The sequence below is a fragment of the Pogona vitticeps genome, chromosome 2 (assembly GCF_051106095.1).
Source record: "Pogona vitticeps strain Pit_001003342236 chromosome 2, PviZW2.1, whole genome shotgun sequence".
In the NCBI taxonomy this organism is placed as follows: Eukaryota; Metazoa; Chordata; class Lepidosauria; order Squamata; family Agamidae; genus Pogona; species Pogona vitticeps.
The window spans coordinates 183,351,358-183,370,818 of NC_135784.1; the positions used below are offsets into that span (position 1 = coordinate 183,351,358).

General features: G+C 41.2%; 2 protein-coding genes across 2 annotated transcripts in view; one reads left to right on the top strand and one right to left on the bottom strand.

The window, feature by feature from the left end:
• Positions 1 to 19,461, top strand: part of LOC144587128 (uncharacterized) — a 48,240-nt gene that overhangs the window by 25,198 nt on the left and 3,581 nt on the right. The gene's annotated exons all lie outside the window — the stretch shown is intronic.
• The window catches only part of C3 (complement C3), a 69,376-nt gene that overhangs the window by 13,824 nt on the left and 36,091 nt on the right, over positions 1 to 19,461 (bottom strand). Inside the window, exons 23-31 of the mRNA XM_072991547.2 lie at positions 16,910 to 16,996; positions 16,308 to 16,511; positions 14,829 to 14,904; positions 14,226 to 14,388; positions 10,236 to 10,331; positions 9,205 to 9,355; positions 6,993 to 7,156; positions 6,261 to 6,419; positions 1,113 to 1,263 (exon numbers count right to left, since the gene is read on the bottom strand). Coding sequence (XP_072847648.2) covers positions 1,113 to 1,263; positions 6,261 to 6,419; positions 6,993 to 7,156; positions 9,205 to 9,355; positions 10,236 to 10,331; positions 14,226 to 14,388; positions 14,829 to 14,904; positions 16,308 to 16,511; positions 16,910 to 16,996 — 1,251 coding nt within the window. The remainder of the gene's footprint in view (positions 1 to 1,112; positions 1,264 to 6,260; positions 6,420 to 6,992; positions 7,157 to 9,204; positions 9,356 to 10,235; positions 10,332 to 14,225; positions 14,389 to 14,828; positions 14,905 to 16,307; positions 16,512 to 16,909; positions 16,997 to 19,461) is intronic.

Sequence of the window (19,461 nt, forward strand, 5' to 3'; positions counted from 1 at the left end):
AGGAGTCTGACATTCTGGGTACCTAGCTATGTTTTGTAAGCTGGCTTGTTAATCCAGCTAAAGTTTCTTTGTTGTTTGACTTTCAACACAAGCAGGTTGCTTCAGAAAAATTTGAGAGAGACCCACGTTCAAAAACGCCATTCAGCTTTGAAGCTTACTGGGTGCTCTTGAACAAGTGGCCATTTGTCAGCTTAGCCTCTCTCTCTCATTCACTATGTGGAAAACAAGGAGAAGGAAGAACCATATCTCATACCTGAGCTCTTTTGAGGAAAATATGATGGACATATAATACTATACTAATGAATGAATAAATATCCTGAATTACAGTCTGAAGAGAGCCATGATGGGCATGAGTATAGAACTAAAACAAGCATCAACAACACCCACAGACCTCCAGATAATTTGTCACATGAGTTGATGCAGTTCTGCATGGTGGAAAGAGCTTGGAAAAGTACTTTTTGCATGACTATTCCAGCCCCCCAGCCATCAGCTGGGCCACATTTCTTGGGCAGCTACTGTGTTGAGCCTAGCGGACACTTACAAGGCATCACATCCTTTGCATTCTATTTCCTGTGCTATCCCATGAAGAAAAAGATATATGGGTATTTACACATTTGGAATTAAACCTCGCACTGCCCTTCTTTCTAGCCATCTCCTAGCTTCCTCCTTTGTTTCCTGAGCCTTTTAACCATTCCTTTCTCCTCTGTTTCTGCCCATTCTGGACTAGCTTTTAAAACGTGAGTTTGCACCATTGTTCCAACATAGCTGTTCACCTAGCTAATTTCATTTATTCACTTATTTAAGAAGAAAATAAACAAAACCACTCCATGAGAGGATCTCACGATGCCCTTCCTTTTTCATTATTATACTGGGTTTTTTATATCCTAGCCCACAAAATTTTCCTATCTCTGAAGGAAATATATGAAATAAAAAGTATCAGGAATATTCATGTGTAGATGCCTCTTGTCGTGTACACATATCTCATGCAGATCCAAATTTTAAAACATACTGTAAGGATTGTGCTGCAGTTATATACGATTCCAATAAAATTTAGGCCTTTTGTCATAACCTGGAATATCTAAGAAATTTAAGAAATCACTGCTCAGACTTACTCAACTGAAGAGTTTCAACACGGACGTCAAGATTGAATTTCTTGCATTGCTGGGCATTTTCTTGTACTTTTGCATTGTACACTGTCACAACAGTCATTGTTGCTTTTCCTTGTCCTGTTGCTTGCACGGTGAAACCTTGATTGAGCTTAGTCTGAAAAGTAACCAGAGTCAGCATGCCCTTTGTTTGAATGTTCTTTTTGTTTGTTTTATTCATTATTGCTACTGTTCTATTCTTATTTTTTATTACAATCTGCCACCAACGACCATGGATACACGTCATTTTATCTTTTATTGTATTTTAATTGAATTTAAATTGTTGTAAGCAGCCCAGAGACCTTTAGGTAGAGTGGGTGGCATATAAGTCAAACAAACAAATAAAGAAATAAAGAAATAAACAAACAAACAAACAAACAAATAAATAAATAAATAAATAAATTTTTTAGACCTTCCATATACATACACAGAATGATAAGTGGAATAGGTTGACTGAAGCTACCACTATACTGGAAAGCCAACTAGTTCTAAACGGGAGCTTGATTTGGGTGTTTCAAGCTTCTGTTTGGAATAGGTGATCAGATAGAGATTGTGGATTCACTTGATGCCAGTGTCCATACTAGTCCCTCAATCTGATGTGGTTTGATTCACTCCACATACCACAGCCCCTCTTTCTTTGACCCTGCCCTCTGCCAATCCTGGCTTGCCTTTTATGGTTCACTGTAAAGCTAATATAAACCATTGCATATCACAAGGGAAAAGGAACAGTTTCCCAAAGTTCTCTATACAGTAATGTACAAACACATACACATGTACAGTGGAAAAATAGAAGTCTTCTATAGTTCATTGGAGTAGCTTTTATTTAATATCATTCTGATCTAGTGCTAAACTAGTATATCAATGTAGTAATAAGGTGACCTGATTCCTTAACTTTGTAGTCTGTTTTTAAAAAATTAAAAAAAAATACTTTAGGTAACTAGGAAGAAAGAGCACAAAGGTGGGTGTTCCCGTTGTCTAAAACATCATGCCCAGCTTAGCATGTCACCAAAATACCACCCAGAATCATGCCCCCTATCCTTTTGGAGAAGGAAACAACTGATCACATAGGGAAAAGTCTGTTCAATTCATTCCAGCTTGAAAAAAGTAGAAGACCCTAGTGACAGAAAGGAAAACTACATCAGGAGCAAAAATAGTGGGATTGATTTGAATTGGACTTTACATTGTGTGAATGGTGAAAAAAAGTCATCAGTTTTATACTCATAGCAAATCCTACAATATTTGGCTATGTAGTCACCAAACTACCTGCAAGAGAAGTAAAAAAATCAAACAATATATTTATATGGTAGTTGTTCAGGTAGCCTGACATCTCTTTTAACGTGTTTCTAGGTGTACATCTCTACTCATAAACCTGCTGTGAAAGGGCTTGAAACATGCAGGCAGGGCTAGACAACCTCCAGGTATGTCAGAGCCACAGACAACCCATCCATGGACCCTGGGGGCTACACCCTCTCCCAAAATCCCCACACTTAAATAAAATCTTGCAAAAACTGACTCAAAACTGATGTTAGATCAATAGGTTCCTTCTGTGACTGCATGGACATTTCAGAATATCCCAGAGCCTAAAAATTCCATTAATCCACACTTCTTTCTTTCCACATGCTCCCTACCTTCCCATTAATCCTCAGTTTCCCCAATCTGCTGCTGATAAAGACACCTGTATGGCAGACCAAGGGGAGGCTGGGTGGGTTGTGTGAATTCACAGGTGACCACTTGAAGAACCACCCTTTTCACTCTTCATGGTCTAGGTCAGCGAAGGTGAACCTATGGGACACGTGCCATAGCTGGCACGCAGAGCCCTCTCTGCTGGCACACAAGCCATAAGTCACCTGACCGCTAACGCTCTCCCCCCCCGCCGCAACTAAACCTGAAGAGGTGGCTGACGTCATGGTGGTAGTGCCCCAACAGGCAGCGGGCCAGGATCCAGGGCAGTTGGTGCTGGAAGCGGATCCAGAGTGGGGTCTGGAGGCACCTCTGTGCCTGGGATTCCCCCTTCCGCTGCCACTTCCGCCGCCACCTGCCAGTTCCCCCCCCCCCCCCCAGTTTGGGCACTCAGGCCCAAAAAGGCTCACCATCACTGGTCTAGGTGATTCATGCCAATGGGTGACTGACAAGCTCATTTACCAGCTGGTGGGATGTCACCCCAATACAGAAGAAATGTTTTGTAAACTGCCCAGAGTGGCCTTGGTAGCCAGATGGGCAGTAAATAAATAAAATAAGATGAAAGCTCTGCCAAACAAAGTGTCAAGTTTCTCCCTGACACCCAATCTGTAATGTTTGACAAATGTCAGTGGCTGAGACCATGTTGCTGCTTTGCAGGTATCCATCATCTCTTTAGAAATTTAGTAGATGCAGCAACTGCTATAGTAGAATGACCCTTCAAAGAGGGAAATATTGTCTTTTTCGTTAACTGGAGCAATAGAGTAATAGTATTCACTGTCCATTTAAATAAATCTGTGTTGAGGCGTAATAGGTTTGCCCTTTTCTGGTTCCCAATAACTCACAAACAATTTGGAAGATGTTTGGACTTGCTTCATCAAAGTGTAAAACAAATTTCTGTGCTTTGCCTTTTGAACCTATCACAATTAACCAATCATCTGCGTACAGAAAAAGTCATACCACAGATTCTGAGGCATGCTGCAACTGGCACCATGTACTTTGTAACTCTATAGCAGACTGCAGCTGCTATAGAGAAACCAAAAGGGAGCACTTTGAACATGAATATCTTGTCACCCATAGCAAAATGTAGAAAATATTGATATTGTGAACAGAGGGTAATATGAACTAAGCATGCTTTAGGTCTATCACAGCAACTACTCCCATTTCTTGCAGAGTGGTAATGCCACTATTCTAGACTGTTTGATTCCTATGTATAACTTTTCATCTCTCGGGTGTAAAATTGGTCTCAAGCCCCTATCTTTCCTGAGAACAGTGAAATATCAGAAATAAAAGCCATTCCCCAGTATATCTAAGGGCTCCTGTATTGGATCTTTGTTGAGGAGCACTATTACTTCCTCCTCCAATACTGAAATGGTGTTGTAGGTCTGAAATAACCCATTGGAGGGAGAAATATAAACTCTGTGGCCAGGTTTAGTCCCCATGTCTGTCTTGGACCACAAAACAATAACACAGAAATGGGAACTAAACCCTGCCACAGAGCTAGATGCCAGCTCTGCCCACACATCTATTTTGGCAACACGATTACAGGACCTTCACTTGTTCCTCAACTAATGTGATTTATGCCATCTTTTCCCAACAATGCCCCTCTACATAGAACAAAAAGGACAAACCCACGTAATCGGACATCAGAAACCACAATACACAGAAACCTGTTTCCAACCACTTCAAACTACCAGGACATTTGGCAAAAGATATGACAGTTGCTATTTTGGAAGAGAAGCACTACAGATCAAGAATACAGAGGGAAACAGCTGAAATAAAACGTGTACACATTATGGACACCCATAAAAATTGATGGAATATAAGCTTAGGTTTCTTAAGTAATACTTATGCTGTTATCTACTGTTATTGGCCTTCTCAACTATCACACCCATCTCTCTTTACAAGGCTCAAAGGTAAAAACTGTTAATATTCCCATACCAACATACATGGTTCTTCTGCTATCTTCTTTTACTATTATTTCCGTATTTTCTTTCCTCCCTTTGGGTTTTTGACTGCTATCACCAACCTCCTTTCTTCCCTGTTTAGCTCTGGCCTGGTTATCTGCTTTTTGTTTCCTGTGGGAATGTTTACAATAGAACTTAACACCAAACATAGACCATAGATCACTGCATGTGAGATGTAACCACTCACTCAGGATTCTTAAAGCCCATGAATGTTTTACTTGTGGTGTCTGTACTTCATTCTGCATTTCATTTTTCCCATATGTCTGAAGAGGTAGACATTATCCACAAAAGCACACATTAAAATATAATATTAAGGTGCCACATGTTTTTGTTTTGTTTTGTTTCTTTGGATTTTGACTGATATGCTTGCACAGACTTCTAAGACTACTCCAAGAAGGTGACAGAAGTGAAGAAAGAGATGCTGAGCAAGGAAAACAAAGAGAGTTCAGGCAGAAGTTCCTGGATGAAAGCAAGGTAAACCTGGCAGCAGAGCATAGGATCATAAGTAGAAGGCAACTAATTATGGATGTGTTGGTCTTGGACAGTTGCAGTATCTAAAGCCATCCTTTTGGATACCTTCTAGCAAAGAGGGAATCCTGAGTTTCTGGAATTTGAACTAATAAGGGGACCCCCCCCGTGGTTACACACATGCACTTGCCACTGTCACGCCTAGTTGGTCATGAACTCCAAGCAGTACATCAGATGTAGCTACACAAGTGCACTCCTGAGTCTACTTTCCATGTGTCTAGGCCTGAGCCAGAAATAGTTACTGTCAGAGGTCTGTCCCACTGTGGAACTTCCTTCCAGCAGCAATGCACCCAGCAGTTTTTTTCTGGCAAGATCAGGAAGGCATTTAGGGGTGTGTGGGCTGGATAGCTAAGAGTGGATTCAATTCATGGCTTCTTCTGTACTCCAGTGGGTTGGTTTTTGCCTTATAGTTTTTAATTCTTAGATCATTTTAAAGTGTTTTAAAATGTTTAAAAACTGTTTTAAAGTGTTTAAACTACACTAGATTTTTAAAATATTATTCTACCTCACCCTCAGATCCACCACAATAGGACATACATGGCATATAACAATAGTTAAACAAAACAGCTGTTGATCTGTGGCACAGAAAAGAGGAGCTACAGCACGACACTAGCCTGATTAAGGTGTTCACTTAATTCTCAGATTATTATTTTTCGTATGAAGAAACCCATGAGAAAGAGGAACTAGCCTGCTCCTTTTCCTTATTAATTTTAGTTCTCTCTGTCCCTGAACACATGAGTAGATCTAATGTTTGCACAATATAAAGCACTTTTGGCTCTCACATGCGTTTCTGATTATTGGTTTCACTTAGCCTTGTGTTATGTCTTACCCATCTTCAATCCTTGCAGTTAGTGGATTAGATCTAAAAACATAGAATAACCAGTCTTTTTCAGAATAGAAAATATTAGTTTTTTTAAAAAAATTGCTCAAAGAAGTGCTGTACCTCTGCTGTTCGGGCCAGGAGAGCAGAATCGTAGTTAATCCTGTAACGAATTGGTTCCTCACGCTCTGGCAACTGGATAGAAACATCCAAGTTCAGGTCCTTATGAGTAGGAATGTCGATTTCATACTGAGCAAGTGCTTGGAATACCATGATGGTCGCCTAGAACGGGAAGAGTAAGATGAAGTTTGTCAGTTTGCCTTGAACAGGAGATCTAGACAGGGACTAAGGAACTGGAAATCTGGTGACAAGTGGTTACTAGAGAAAGGGCGTGGCCTCTTATTTTGGCAGCAAGGATGTTTAATACATGTACACCAGTACAGATCTGGTGACCTCTTAAGGAAACATACAAAATGAAGTGGGTAGATGACACACATGTAGGCACATCCATGCATTTGCGGCTGCCAGCACAGCATGGCATGAGGCAGGAAGAAGATATGAGCTGTGGTGGAATGGTTTGGAATGGGATTTTGTCACTGAAGGACAGCGTAAAAACCTGCTGAAACTACCTTCTGTGCAACACTATGAAACATAAAGAAACCCTGTTTTCTTTCTTAGGGTTCTTTGTGTCTGGCTGAAGGGAAACAGCCAGACACAAATTCACCACCTCAGACAGCCAAAAGGAGGCAATAACGTAAACAACTGTTCATTTTTCAGTAGCCTGACCTGAGAGACAACTCTTCAGAAGCCAATGCCTGCATTCTGTAGCAACAAGACAGTAAAGGAAACACTCACCTGAGTTTGCCCATATGTTCCCCCATAATACTTCTGTGCTACCAGCCATTTGACTATGGGACCAGTAGCCTCGAATTTCTTCATTTTCAACAAAGCCAGCAAGCCATAGGAGGTACCTTCAATGTTGTAGGTACGTGCATTATATTCTTCCCAACGATTCCCACCTAAATACCACCAAATAAACAGATTTTGATTACAGAGATCTTTAGGACATAGGAGCTTATTTTAACAAGCCACATGACTCCTAATTTCTGTTTTAAGATTATCAATGTATTGTAGTGCATAACAAACTGAAAACTGCTTCCCCCCTAGAAACCCTTCACTGGAAAAACTTCTGTAATGCCATAGGATGTAATTAAATAGCACATATACACGCAGAGGATTTATAATGATAAGAGTGGTAAATAAAGACAACACTTAGGGTGCTGTTTCTTGATAACCAAGAAGAACATTGTGATGTCCACCCTCGTGCCCCTTTGCTTGACCTTCAAGCCTCAGAGCACACAAAGGCAAACACTCTCTTCTTTTACACTTGCTGCCACCAGGTGATCTCAAAATCATCATTACTTCAGAAAGATTCAGGTCCACACTTCAAGTTCCTTTAAATAAAACTTTGGGTTTATTGATTACAGAGATTCATAAACATCTTCAGTAGCTAATCACACCTAAATTTCCCAAACTACACACTCTATTACTCTGTCTGGCTTTTCTCTCCTGCCTGACTCTTACATTTCTCTAACTGACCCTATCTCTCTTAATCTGCTCTCTGACTTTGCCTCTTATAGCATCTCTCTTGACCCCACCTCTCAGCAACATGAATATTCATAAATCATTACATAATACAACAAGAACCATAGAGCTAATAAAAGGAGAATGCTACAAACATCCTTCAACCTATCAACAATTTCCTAGCTAGTCCTTTCAGTCGATGTTAAAAAAAAAACACACACGACAATTGCCAAAGAAGCCTCTCTATTTTAAGCAAGGAAATATTTTGCACCAATAGATCTACTAGGAGTTCAGTCAGGGGAATCATACAACTTGAAGGACCAGGTTTGTCATCTGGTCTCAGCCATCCTGATGGATAATCTGATCTTGGCCATGGCCAGGCCTGCTTTTTTTTGCAACTCAGGCAGATTGTCCACCTTGTAGACAAGGAGTCCTTAATGACACTGGTTCATTCACTGGTAATCTTGAAATTGACTATTACAATACCCTCAGTGCTGGGTTATCCTTGAAGGTGATTCGGAAGCTGCAGCACATGCCAAATGCAGTGGCCAGGCTGGGGGCATCAAGATATATGATTATGTCTCCCTAGTTCTGGTCCATTTGCACTGGCTGCCAGTACACTTCTGAGCCAAGTGCCAAGTGTTAATACAGATCTACAAAGTCCTGAATGGTTTGGAACTATGCTACCTACTGGAGTATCTCTCCCTCAGATCTACCACTCATTCCACCTGCACCTCCCAGTCCTTTATGCTATGAGTGGCCAGTTCAAAGGAGGCCCAGAAGTCCTCAACTAAAGAATGAATCTTCTCACTGGTGGCTGCCTCTTTATCAAATTTACTACCAATGGAGGTGTGACAGGCTCCCACCCTCCTAATGTTTAGAAGACAAAGAAAAGAATTGTTTTTCAGATAGGCTTTTGAGAACCTTCCCCCTATTTAAATTGTTTAACTGCTTAATTTATTTATTTTTGCACTATTGCCATCACCGTCTTCAACTTTGTATGTATAGTTGTTTAGGGTTGTAGGGATGAAGATGGAGTCTGCCTTTATTTGTTGTTTTATTTTATCTTATGTTCATTTTCTGTTGTAAGCCACCCAGAGTTGTAGCTTGCTACTATATGAGTGGGTAAGAAATTGAATGAATGAATGAATGAATGAATGAATGAATGAATGAATGAATGAATGAATGAATGAATGAACAAATAATCACAAATACTGGAATTTAAAAAAACTCATTACAGAAGAATCCTCCATGTGCTATTTGAAAGGACAAAGAGTTCCCACATTGCCAAGGCCATCAATACCAGTCATGTTCAAAGCAGCATAATTATACTACCCTAATTTCCAGTATGATGTAAGAATGCACACAGAAGGAGATACATAATCTTCTTCCTCCAGTTCATTCTCATTACTCATCCCTTCTATTTTTAACATGAACAGCCAGCTGTTTTATTATCCCATACTTTGGTATAAATGTACCTTACCTGTTGATGCTGCCATGAGAACCTGGTCATCCTTCAGCCGCCCTTCAAGGGCCAAAGCATAGGCTGTGAGGGCTGTAGTGTAAGGTCTTTGCAAGGTATCATATTTTTTAGCTAAATAGGTAGCAGCTTTGTTGATGCTGTTGTCCAGACTCTGGATTGAAAAGAGGAGAAGAAAAAAGTATGTATACATTAGGAGTGGGTGGAGAATGATTTTCAGACATGGCCCATTTGGATGCCCCACTTCTGGGGCAGCTCTGCTGGGTTCAGTTTCCTTCAGATATGAAATACCTGAGGACTTAAGGGTGTCTTTGCTGGCTAGATAACTCAGTGAATTAGATATCATGCATCCTAGAAGAATCAGCCTCTGTGATCTTGGTCGAGCCGCACAGTCTCTGGATGCCCCCAGAAGGAGGGAATAATAAACATCTTCTGAGTACTCTCTTCTTAGGAGATGCGGGAAAGGGTTACCATAATTGTGTGACTTTATGTGGATAGTGAAATGGAGGCAGGAAATGACGTGTTAACTTGGGTAGCTGGGAATTAACTTACTTCTGGCCTCACAGCACACCTTCCCAGTGGCTACAGGCTCATGGCTGTCAATTCTCTATCCCTCAGAATCTCCCATAAAGCAAAATATGTGGGGCAATTAGGGGAGGGGGGGATGAGGACCCCCCCTTCACCAAAGCAAAACAGAAAATGATGATGCTGTGACCTCACTGCCACCCACCAACAAGCGGTCTCCCAGCATTTTCAGCCAATTCTCCACCCCGTCCAACCTCTCTTGATTTTTAGCTCTCCCCTCTGCACCCTTTCCCAAATTCTGTGCTAAGAGTATATAAGTGATAGGTTAAAAATCAATGACTCGTGCCTTTGGAAAATGAAGGATGCAATGGGTTGGATTTTCTTTCATCCTGAAAGCCCATGTTAGGCTTACTGTTAGGCCAGGAAGGATCAGAAAATTGATAATGCAGAAAAGATCTGAGAACGTGCTTGTCCCGTTGGACAATATGTCTCATCATGGAGATACGTACGGTGATATGATTTTTGCAGATCTCTTTGGACTCCAGCAGAGCAATCATGACAAAAGCTGTTAATGACACCTCTGGTTCAGCACCCTTATAGCCTCCCTATAAGGAAATAAGCAAGGAAGAAAACAGTAAATGAATGCAGCATTTACATACGTAATTGTAAAGTCCCAAAGAGAGCCACACTTCTGATGTTGTAAGAAGAGATGGTGTATGGGGAGGGGGGGGAAAGGCTGAGCATATAAAGGTTGAACAAGATAATGAATTTATCTTATTTTTTATTTACATAAGTGTCCCCCTGTCATGAAAGACCTGTTTCACAGGGTCACAGAATAATGGAGTTGGAAAGGGCCTATAAGCCCACTGAGTCCAATCCTCTGTTCAATGCAGGAATCCAAAGCAAAATATATCTGACAGATGATTCTCTAATTTTCTCTTGAATGGCTCTAGCACTCACCATCTCCCGAGGTACCATGTTTTCATTGTTCTACTCCTTTAACAGTTAAGAGGGTTAGCTGTTCAGCCTCATACCTCCCCTCAGTCTTCTTTTCCCAATGCTAAATATGCTCACTTCTTGCAGTCTTTCCTTGTAGGGCTTGATTTCCATCCTTCCTAAAGTGCAGTGTCCAGAACAAAGTGTTTGTCACTTTGTTGATGTTCCTCTCACACAGCATGCATTTATTGTGCATGGTTTTGAGATTGATCATTAGAATGTAATAAGAAGAATGGGATTCAGCAAAGGAAGGTGTGTGTGTAAAGCATTCAAAGAGAATCTCCTTTGGGAAGGGTGAGAAGCATCATCCCTTTTTGCTTCTGTCATACTCAGTATGTTTTTTTGTAGACAAAATTAACATGAAAAATGATACATTTGGTTTCTGGATGAGACCTATTTTTTCTATCAAAAGTCAAATAACTTTCTCTCCCACCATCACAGTGGTTTTTAATGTAACCACTCTCTCACTCTGAACACATTCAGAAGCTTATGTGAGGATGGGCCTCTTGGTCCTTGAGAGCACCAGAGAATACTGGTGACCTCCAGAAAAGTTTAGGAAGAAATTCTGCCTGAAAAGCCCTGTTGTTGTTGTTGTTGTTTAGTCGTTAAGTCATATCCGACTCTTCGTGACCCCATGAACCAGAGCACGCCAGGCCCTCCTATCTTCCACTGCCTCCCCACGTTGGGTCAAATTAATGTTGGTAGCTTTGATGACACTGTCCACCCATCTCGTCCTCTGTCATCCCTTTCTCCTCTTGCTTTCACACTTTCCCAACATCAGGGTCTTTTCCAGGGAGTCTTCTCTTCTCATGAGATGGCCAAAGTATTGGAGCCTCAGCTTCAGGATCTGTCCTTCCAGTAAGCACTCAGGGTTGATTTCCTTCAGAATGGATAGGTTTGTTCTCCTTGCAATCCAGGGGACTCTCAAGAGTCTCCTCCAGCACCACAGTTCAAAAGCATCAATTCTTCAGCGGTCAGATTTCTTTATGGTCCAGCTCTCACTTCCATACATGACAACAGGAAAAAACCAGAGCTTTGACTATGCGGACCTTTGTCGGCAAGGTGAAGTCTCTGCTTTTCAAGATGCTGTTGGGGTTTGTCATTGTTTTCCTCCCAAGAAGCAGTGGTCTTTTAATTTTGTGGCTGCTATCACCATCTGCAGTGATCATGGAGCCCAAGAAATTAAAATCTGTCACTGCCTCTATATTTTCCCCTTCTATCTGCCAGGAGATGATGGGACCAGTGCCCGTGATCTTAGTTTTTTTTATGTTGAGCTTCAGACCATTTTTTGCGCTCTCCTCTTTCACCTTCATTAAGAGGTTCTTTAATTCCTCCTCACTTTCTGCCATCAGAATAGTATCATCTGCATATCGGAGGTTCTTGATATTTCAACAATCTTAATTCTGGCTTGGGATTCCTCCAGTCTGGCCTTTTGCATGATATATTCTGCATATAAGTTAAATAAGCAGAGGGACAATATACACCCTTGTCGTACTCCTTTCCCAATTTTGAACCAATCAGTTGTTCCATATCCAGTTCTAACTGTTGCTTCCTGTCCCACAGACAGATTTCTCAGGAGATAGATAAGGTGGTGAGGCACTCCCATTTCTTTAAGGACTTGCCATAGTTTGCTGTGTTCCACACAGTCAAAGGCTTTTGCGTAATCAATGAAGCAGAAGTAGATGTTTTTCTGGAACTCTGGCTTTCTTCATAATCTAGCACATGTTAGCAATTTGGTCTCTAGTTCCTCTGCCCCTTCGAAATCCAGCTTGAACTTCTGGGAGTTCTCGGTCCACATAATGCTGAAGCCTACTTTGTAGGATTTGGAGCATAACCTTGCAAGCATTTGAAATGAGTCCAATTGTACGGTAGTTGGAGCATTCTTTGGCACTGCCCTTCTTTGGGTTTGGGATATACACCAATCTTTTCCAATCCTCTGGCCACTGGTGAGTTTTCCAAACTCACTGGCATACTGAGTGTAGCACCTTAACAGCATTATCTTTTAAGGTTTTAAATAGTTCAACTGGAATGCCATCACCTTCACTGGCCTTGTTATTAGCCATGCTTTCTCAGACCCACTTGACTTCACTCTCCAGGATGTCTGGCTCAAGGTCAGCAACCGCACTATCTGGGTTGTCTGGGATATCCTAATCTTTCTGGTATAATTGCTCTTGTGTATTCTTGCCACCTCTTCTTAATTTCTGCTGCTATTAGGTCCCTACCATTTTTGGTCTTTATCATGTCCATCTTGGCACAATATGTTCCTTTAATCTCTCCAATTTTCTTGAACAGATTTCTGGTTTTTCCCTTTCTATTATTTTCCTCTATTTCTTTGCACTGTTCATTTAAGAAGGTCTTCTTGTCTCTCCTTGTATTCTTTGGAAATCTGCATTCAATTTTATGTAACTTTCCCTATCTCCCTTGCATTTTGTTTCCCTTCTCTTCTCTGCTATTTATAAAGCCTTGTTGGACAGCCACTTTGCTTTCTTGCATTTCCTTTTCTTTGGGTTGGTTTTTGTTGCTGTCTCTTGCACAGTGTTACAAGCCTTCATCCATAGTTCTTTACGCACTCTGTCCACCAAATCTAGTTCCTTAAATCTGTTCTTCACTTCCCTCTGCGTATTCATAAGGGATTTGGTTTAGATTATACCTGACTAGCTCAGTGGTTTTTCCTACTTTCTTCAGTTTAAGCTTGAGTTTTGCTATAAGAAGCTGATGATCAGAGCTACAATCAGCTGCTACCTATCAGATCACACAGTACTGAGCTGACACATCAACGGTTTGGCTCAGTAGAAGGCTAATTTTCTCGTCTTAAGACTTTCTTGTGCAGCCATCTCTATGACATGATATATCCATTTCGCAGTTTGAATCCTCATTAGTAAACCACTCCCCTACAGGTAGCAATATCCTCTCATTTAACTCCCTTTACATTCCTTAACATAGGAACACAGCAAATTGTATTGCACTGAGTCATACATCTCTCCCATCTACCCCAGGTGTCATTCCACCACTGAGCTGTGCACCCGCTGCACCCCTGCATCTGTTTTCCAACATCCCACCTACTGTGATCTCTTTTGTTTTCTGTCATTCCATCCCTTACAATCACCTTTCCACTTTTCATAATCACATTCTCCTCCTTCAACCCTCTTGAGATCTACTGCCTTTTTCTTTTTAGAAACACTCCATTCAAACCACTCTTGCATTGATTCCTCCTTGTCTTTAGGAACTCCCAGGGAATTGAAATGTTACTTTTTGTCAGAATTTCCCAGCCACCTTGGCTACGGTCAATGCTGGCTGGAAATTTCTGGGACTTTTAGTCCAAAAAAGTAACTTATTCAATCTCTAGTATATCCTAAAATCCATATTGCTATTCCTATCCTTTCTTTGCCCCTCATGTCAACCTGACTATAATGCAGTTTCCAAATTAATTCCTGTGTTCTTCCCTGTGAAAACCTCTGGATTGTCCAAAAGAAATGTCATCCAGAGCAGAAAAAAAAACATACCACCATCTCTCCATGGATCACAGGGGCATCTTCTTGGAAAATCCCATCTGGTTTTTGCCTCTCCAGAATCAGCCACTTCACTCCTCCACAGAGGACGTCGGTGCTAATGGTATTTACAAACTTGGAAGCCATGGCAAAGACCTTTACAACGTACGCTGTCAGCCTGCAAAGAACATTAAGGATCAGCCCAACCATCTCAATAAAGACAATACAACTGGCTGTACACCTGTCTTGTGAGCCAAACATGGCACGGTGGTTGTTAGCAAGGAGGGGTTCTCAGTAGTCATACAAGAAAGGAGAAGAACCTCTGGGTTCAAACCACCGGTGTTTTGAACAAGACCAGGAACAGTCAAGATGAAAATAGCACCCCCATCTCTTCACTAACATGAAGTGGAGTTGGATAGGGAAAAAGGCTCAGGCAGATGGAGAATGACCTAGAGTGTTACAGTACTAGTGGGTCAGCTTTGAGAAATACGTGTTGGGCACCAAATCATGGTAGTGCACATAGATGGGACCTTCATGAGGGTTAGTGCTGAATAGGAAGCAAGAAGGTTTGAAAATAAGTCTCTGATTCAGACTCCTTCAGAGCTATCCTGGCCTTACCAAGTACTAGACTTGCGATCTATCCATGCAGCATATGAATGATCTGGTTTCTTATATGTCAACTGCTGGGCATAACCTTAAAAAAGAGGAAACAGAGGAGAATAAGGAAAGCTGTAGAATGTTAGGTCTGTTGATATTTTAAAAATTTGAATTTATGATAGTGGTTCTGAAAATTCTGTGCTGTGGCACTCAGCTGCCAAAACTAACCAGGGGTGCTGCAGAATCCTCAGAAATACTCAGGCTCCCCCTCCCGCCTTCCTTCTTCCCCCTCACCCAAAGTATTATATTGGGGGAGCTGCAGCTAGTGGCCAATAAGTCAAGTCAGCTGTGAGTTGAAAAAGTTTGGGAACCATTGGTTTATGGTACGTGGAGGTGTTGCCCTAGGAATGAAAATTTCTTTTAAAATGTGCTTGAAAGTGCATTAAAAGTGAAAGTATTACTGAAAAACTACAGCTAAGGATATAGTTTACATTACAGCCAATTATTCTGGTACAAAATGTTACTGATAAGATAACAAGGCAGACATAGCTCATTCAGTTCATGCCAGTTTTTGTGAGAAAGAGTAAATAATAGACATTGTAAGCTAACACATAATGTGAAACAGAGAGAACAGAAAAAATGGAAATGCATATTAAACTGCTGCCTGTGTTTTACCTATGATGTTAATCAGCAAAGAGATACCACAAAACAGATGTGGAAATCTGTATTAAGCAAATGATAATAATACTATATTGTAGCTTTTACAGAACAGTGTAAAAGGAGAAAAAGATTAATGTTATTTTAAGCAAATTGTTTAATGATAAGCATGTAGAGAAGAACAAATATGTTATTTGTTTTCTAAGGCTTTAGCTCTTAATTAATAGTAATTGAGTTTTGAAGAGGATTTAAACTAATATATATTCTGTAGTATCTATGAATGGATGTGTATTTGTGTTGTATTGTGCTGCATTGAAAGTATACTGCATTATACTAGTTGGTAGTGCCCAAGAGGGAGAGAATTTTGCTCCAACCTTGAGATGGGCAGGTGCTGGACTCCACAGAAGCTGAGCTCTGCAAGAGCTGTAATCTCAAAGGGTTGGACATTCCAAGGCTGGTGGGAGCAAAAGCTTGGACAAAGTTTGTTTTGACTTATCAAACCCAGAGACCTTTGGGTAGTGTTGGTGACATATAAGTTAAATAAATAAACAAACTATAAATAGGGAGCAATCACACACTTTTATGGATGGAGACACATCCAAAGGGTATGCGAAGCATAGACGTGATGCCATGCAAACAGCTTTAGGACAGAAGAAAGACAACAGAGTGGCACTGATGGGCAGCCATGGATTTGACATAGGGCCGGCTGAGCTTTTCTCTTTTTTGGAGAAAATATTTTTCTCTCTGAGTCAACAACATGCTTAGAGCTAAATAATGGTTTTCACTTTTAAAGTTTTGCATCAGCTGGTGGAAGAGCAAGTCCCAAATAAATGCTTGTCTTACCTTTCAAGATCTGGCTGATTGCAGCGACTCTACGATCCACCCCAATCTTCTCCCACTGGCCTGTGGTGTCAAGGTAGTAGGTGGCGATAACAGCTGGTGTCATGGTGATCATGTTCTGCTCCCCACAGCCAGAAGGGGTTATGATGAGATGTTTCAGGTTGGTTCCATCAATTGAGTCTTCAACAATCTGAGCCACGGGGTCACCTGATCACATACATGCACAAATACAAACGCTAACATGTCAATCTGGGTGCAGAAAGGAGATGTGCCTTGTCCTTTTGCAAGACCTTGAACATCTACAGCTCTTTGCAGGATTGCTTCCCACTTCTGCAGTCACCTTTTGGGCATCAAGAACTACTACGCTAAGTGTTTAACTTTGGGTTCTTTCCTTTGGAGCCTTGTGTGGGAGCAGGAACCAAACCTTTGCATCACTTTACCTATGGGAGTGGCTTTGCACACACTTGTGTTCAGTGGCATCAGAAGGGAAGGCAATGCAATGGAATGCAATGAGTTGCAGCAAAAGGTTGCTGCCTCAATGGACCTTAGATCCTGCTGACATCTACAGTTCTGGCGTTTTTTATTTTAAACAAAAAAGCACTTGCCTTGGACACTAATTTTGGTCTCAGGTTCTGTGCCAGGAACAATATCACCTAAATCCTCGGCTTTAACTTCCTCTTTCTGGACACCGCCTGGAGAAAAAAGGATAGAAAATGGGAACAGAAGCACCAATTACTGTCACATAAAACCCCTTTAACATTGCTTTGGCCTTTTTTCTCTGCAATCAGCTGTGAATGGAATTAGACAGAGATTTCACACAGGCACTTAACAGAAAAATAGGGCTGTTCACACATTACATTCACACCTGTGATCTGCAACCAAAGCTGCATGGATCATTGATCTGTAGACAAGGACCCTTATTCACATTGAATGCCATGTACATTTATTCTTAAAGAGTGCATGAAGGATGTTGCAGCATCCTTTTAACTATATAAAAAAGAGTATTCATTTGTCTTACAAGAATTTCTAAGACAACATCGTAGCTTTCATGTTGCTGTAAAACATACTCAAACAGTTTAGTTATTCTATAAAGCTAATTTAAAAACAAAAAAAAGAACCTCAAAAATTAAAAGAGGGGAAAGAGGGGAAGAGAGAAACATATATATGTGTGTATATATGCACACACATACATATATATAAGAAAGATTTTATTAGGAGCAGTTTAGAAAATGGTAGAATTTTTTTAGATCTGGACTAAGCGTGGGGAGTCTTCTCATAAGAACAATTGCTTGCAAAAGTATTGCTGCTACTTTAGTAAGTCCCAGTGTATGGAGTGAGATGTGCTTAGGATGTGACTACCTGGAAAGCTGATTGGTTCTGTCTAACTTATTGTAAGTAATCCAGTTCTGTATAAACAGCCAGTCAATGTCATCTGCTAAACAAAGCACAAATATGAACCTCTGAAAATTGAGTAAAATGCTAGGAAAAGACTGGCAAACATGTACTTGGCAGGCGAGGGGAGGGGAAGAGAAGAGAAAGCAATACAAGCAATTGGGATAACAAAGAAGAAGAGAGAGAGAGACTTGAAGAGAATGGAGTCTGACAAAACAACTGTCCACTTAATTAATTAGAAAGAATCCTGTGATATCTTTAGACTAACGGGTTTATTTGACATAAGCTTTTGTGGACTGTGAAGTCTCAGTAAAGGTAAAGGTAAAGGTTTCCCCTGACAATTTTTGTCCAGTCGTGTTCGACTTTAGGGGGTGGTGCTCATCCCCGTTTCCAAGCCAAAGAGTCAGCGTTTATCCGAAGACAATCTTTCTGTGGTCACATGGCCAGTGCAATTTAGACACGGAATGCTGTTACCTTCCCACCGAAGTGGTCCCTATTTATCTACTTGCATTTGCATGCTTTCGAACCGCTAGGTTGGCGGGAGCTGGGACAAGCGACGGGAGCTCACTCCGTCGCGTGGATTCGATCTTACGACTGCTTGGTCTTCTGATCCTGCAGCACAGGCTTCTGCGGTTTAGCCCACAGCGCCACCACATCCCTGAAGTCTCAGTAGACAGACATTTATACAGGAGAGGGAATGATATATAATAGATCATTGACAGCCATTGGAAATGACAGCTAGAGATGTAAGTGGTGGCTGTTAAGAAACATTCATACATCATTGATGGTGATAACAAAGCTAATAAAGTCTTTCTTTAATTTAATTCCAATATAGTGGAAGCCTGTGGGCCACAATTCAGTGGGTCTATATGCATACTGGTTCTTGTTATTAGGGTGGGACAGAATGAGGTAGGTACAGAATGTGATAATTGTATTATTAACAGTGGTCACACATTTTCAAAGGGTTTGTTACCGTAAGCATTCTGGCTATAATAAGTTGAGTTGTACAATCAATTACCCCTGAAGATGTTATAGTAAGTTGTTCTCCTTACCAGACAGTGACTGTTTTAGATGAAGCCAGATGTAACCTGTTTTGTTTCACAGTCCATCAGGGAAACTGTTATGCTATATACAATAAGGTATTCATACATACAAATCTGTCTGGCTATTTGCACTGAAGTAAGAAAACCCTGACAGTTAGTGTAGATGGCATGATGGATAAGGACTCAGGAGACCTGGGTTCAAACCCCACTCAGCCATGGAAAACCACTGGATGAGGGAGGTGGGGTGAAACACTCCTGAAATATCCCACATACCTTGAAAACCCATTAGCATCACCATGAATTAGAAGTGACTTGACAGCACATAACAATAACACACCAACAAGAAAAACCTTGTCTTTATTAAATCGAGAGAGGAAGTGTTGAACCTCTTGATGCATCTGTCTCTGAAGTTCTTTTGTGCAAGGACAGGAATCTAGAGGTCAGAGACGAAGATGAAAATAGGCGGTACGGACCACTGATGCCACCTGGGTCTCCATGGTGAACGCTGGGTCACGATGGACCCCCAGGCTGTGAACTGAATTCTTTGTGGTGAGAGTCACCCCCCCAAAAAAAGTGAGGGAGTTTCCCAAACCACCAATGTCTGGGTTTCAAAATGGCCACCGGCTGTAGAAAATGGCTCCCCGCTGTGTTAGGGATGGATTCCTCGCATTGCAGGCACCAGCAAATGGCTGCCGTATGGAGGATCTTCACTGGACAAGCAG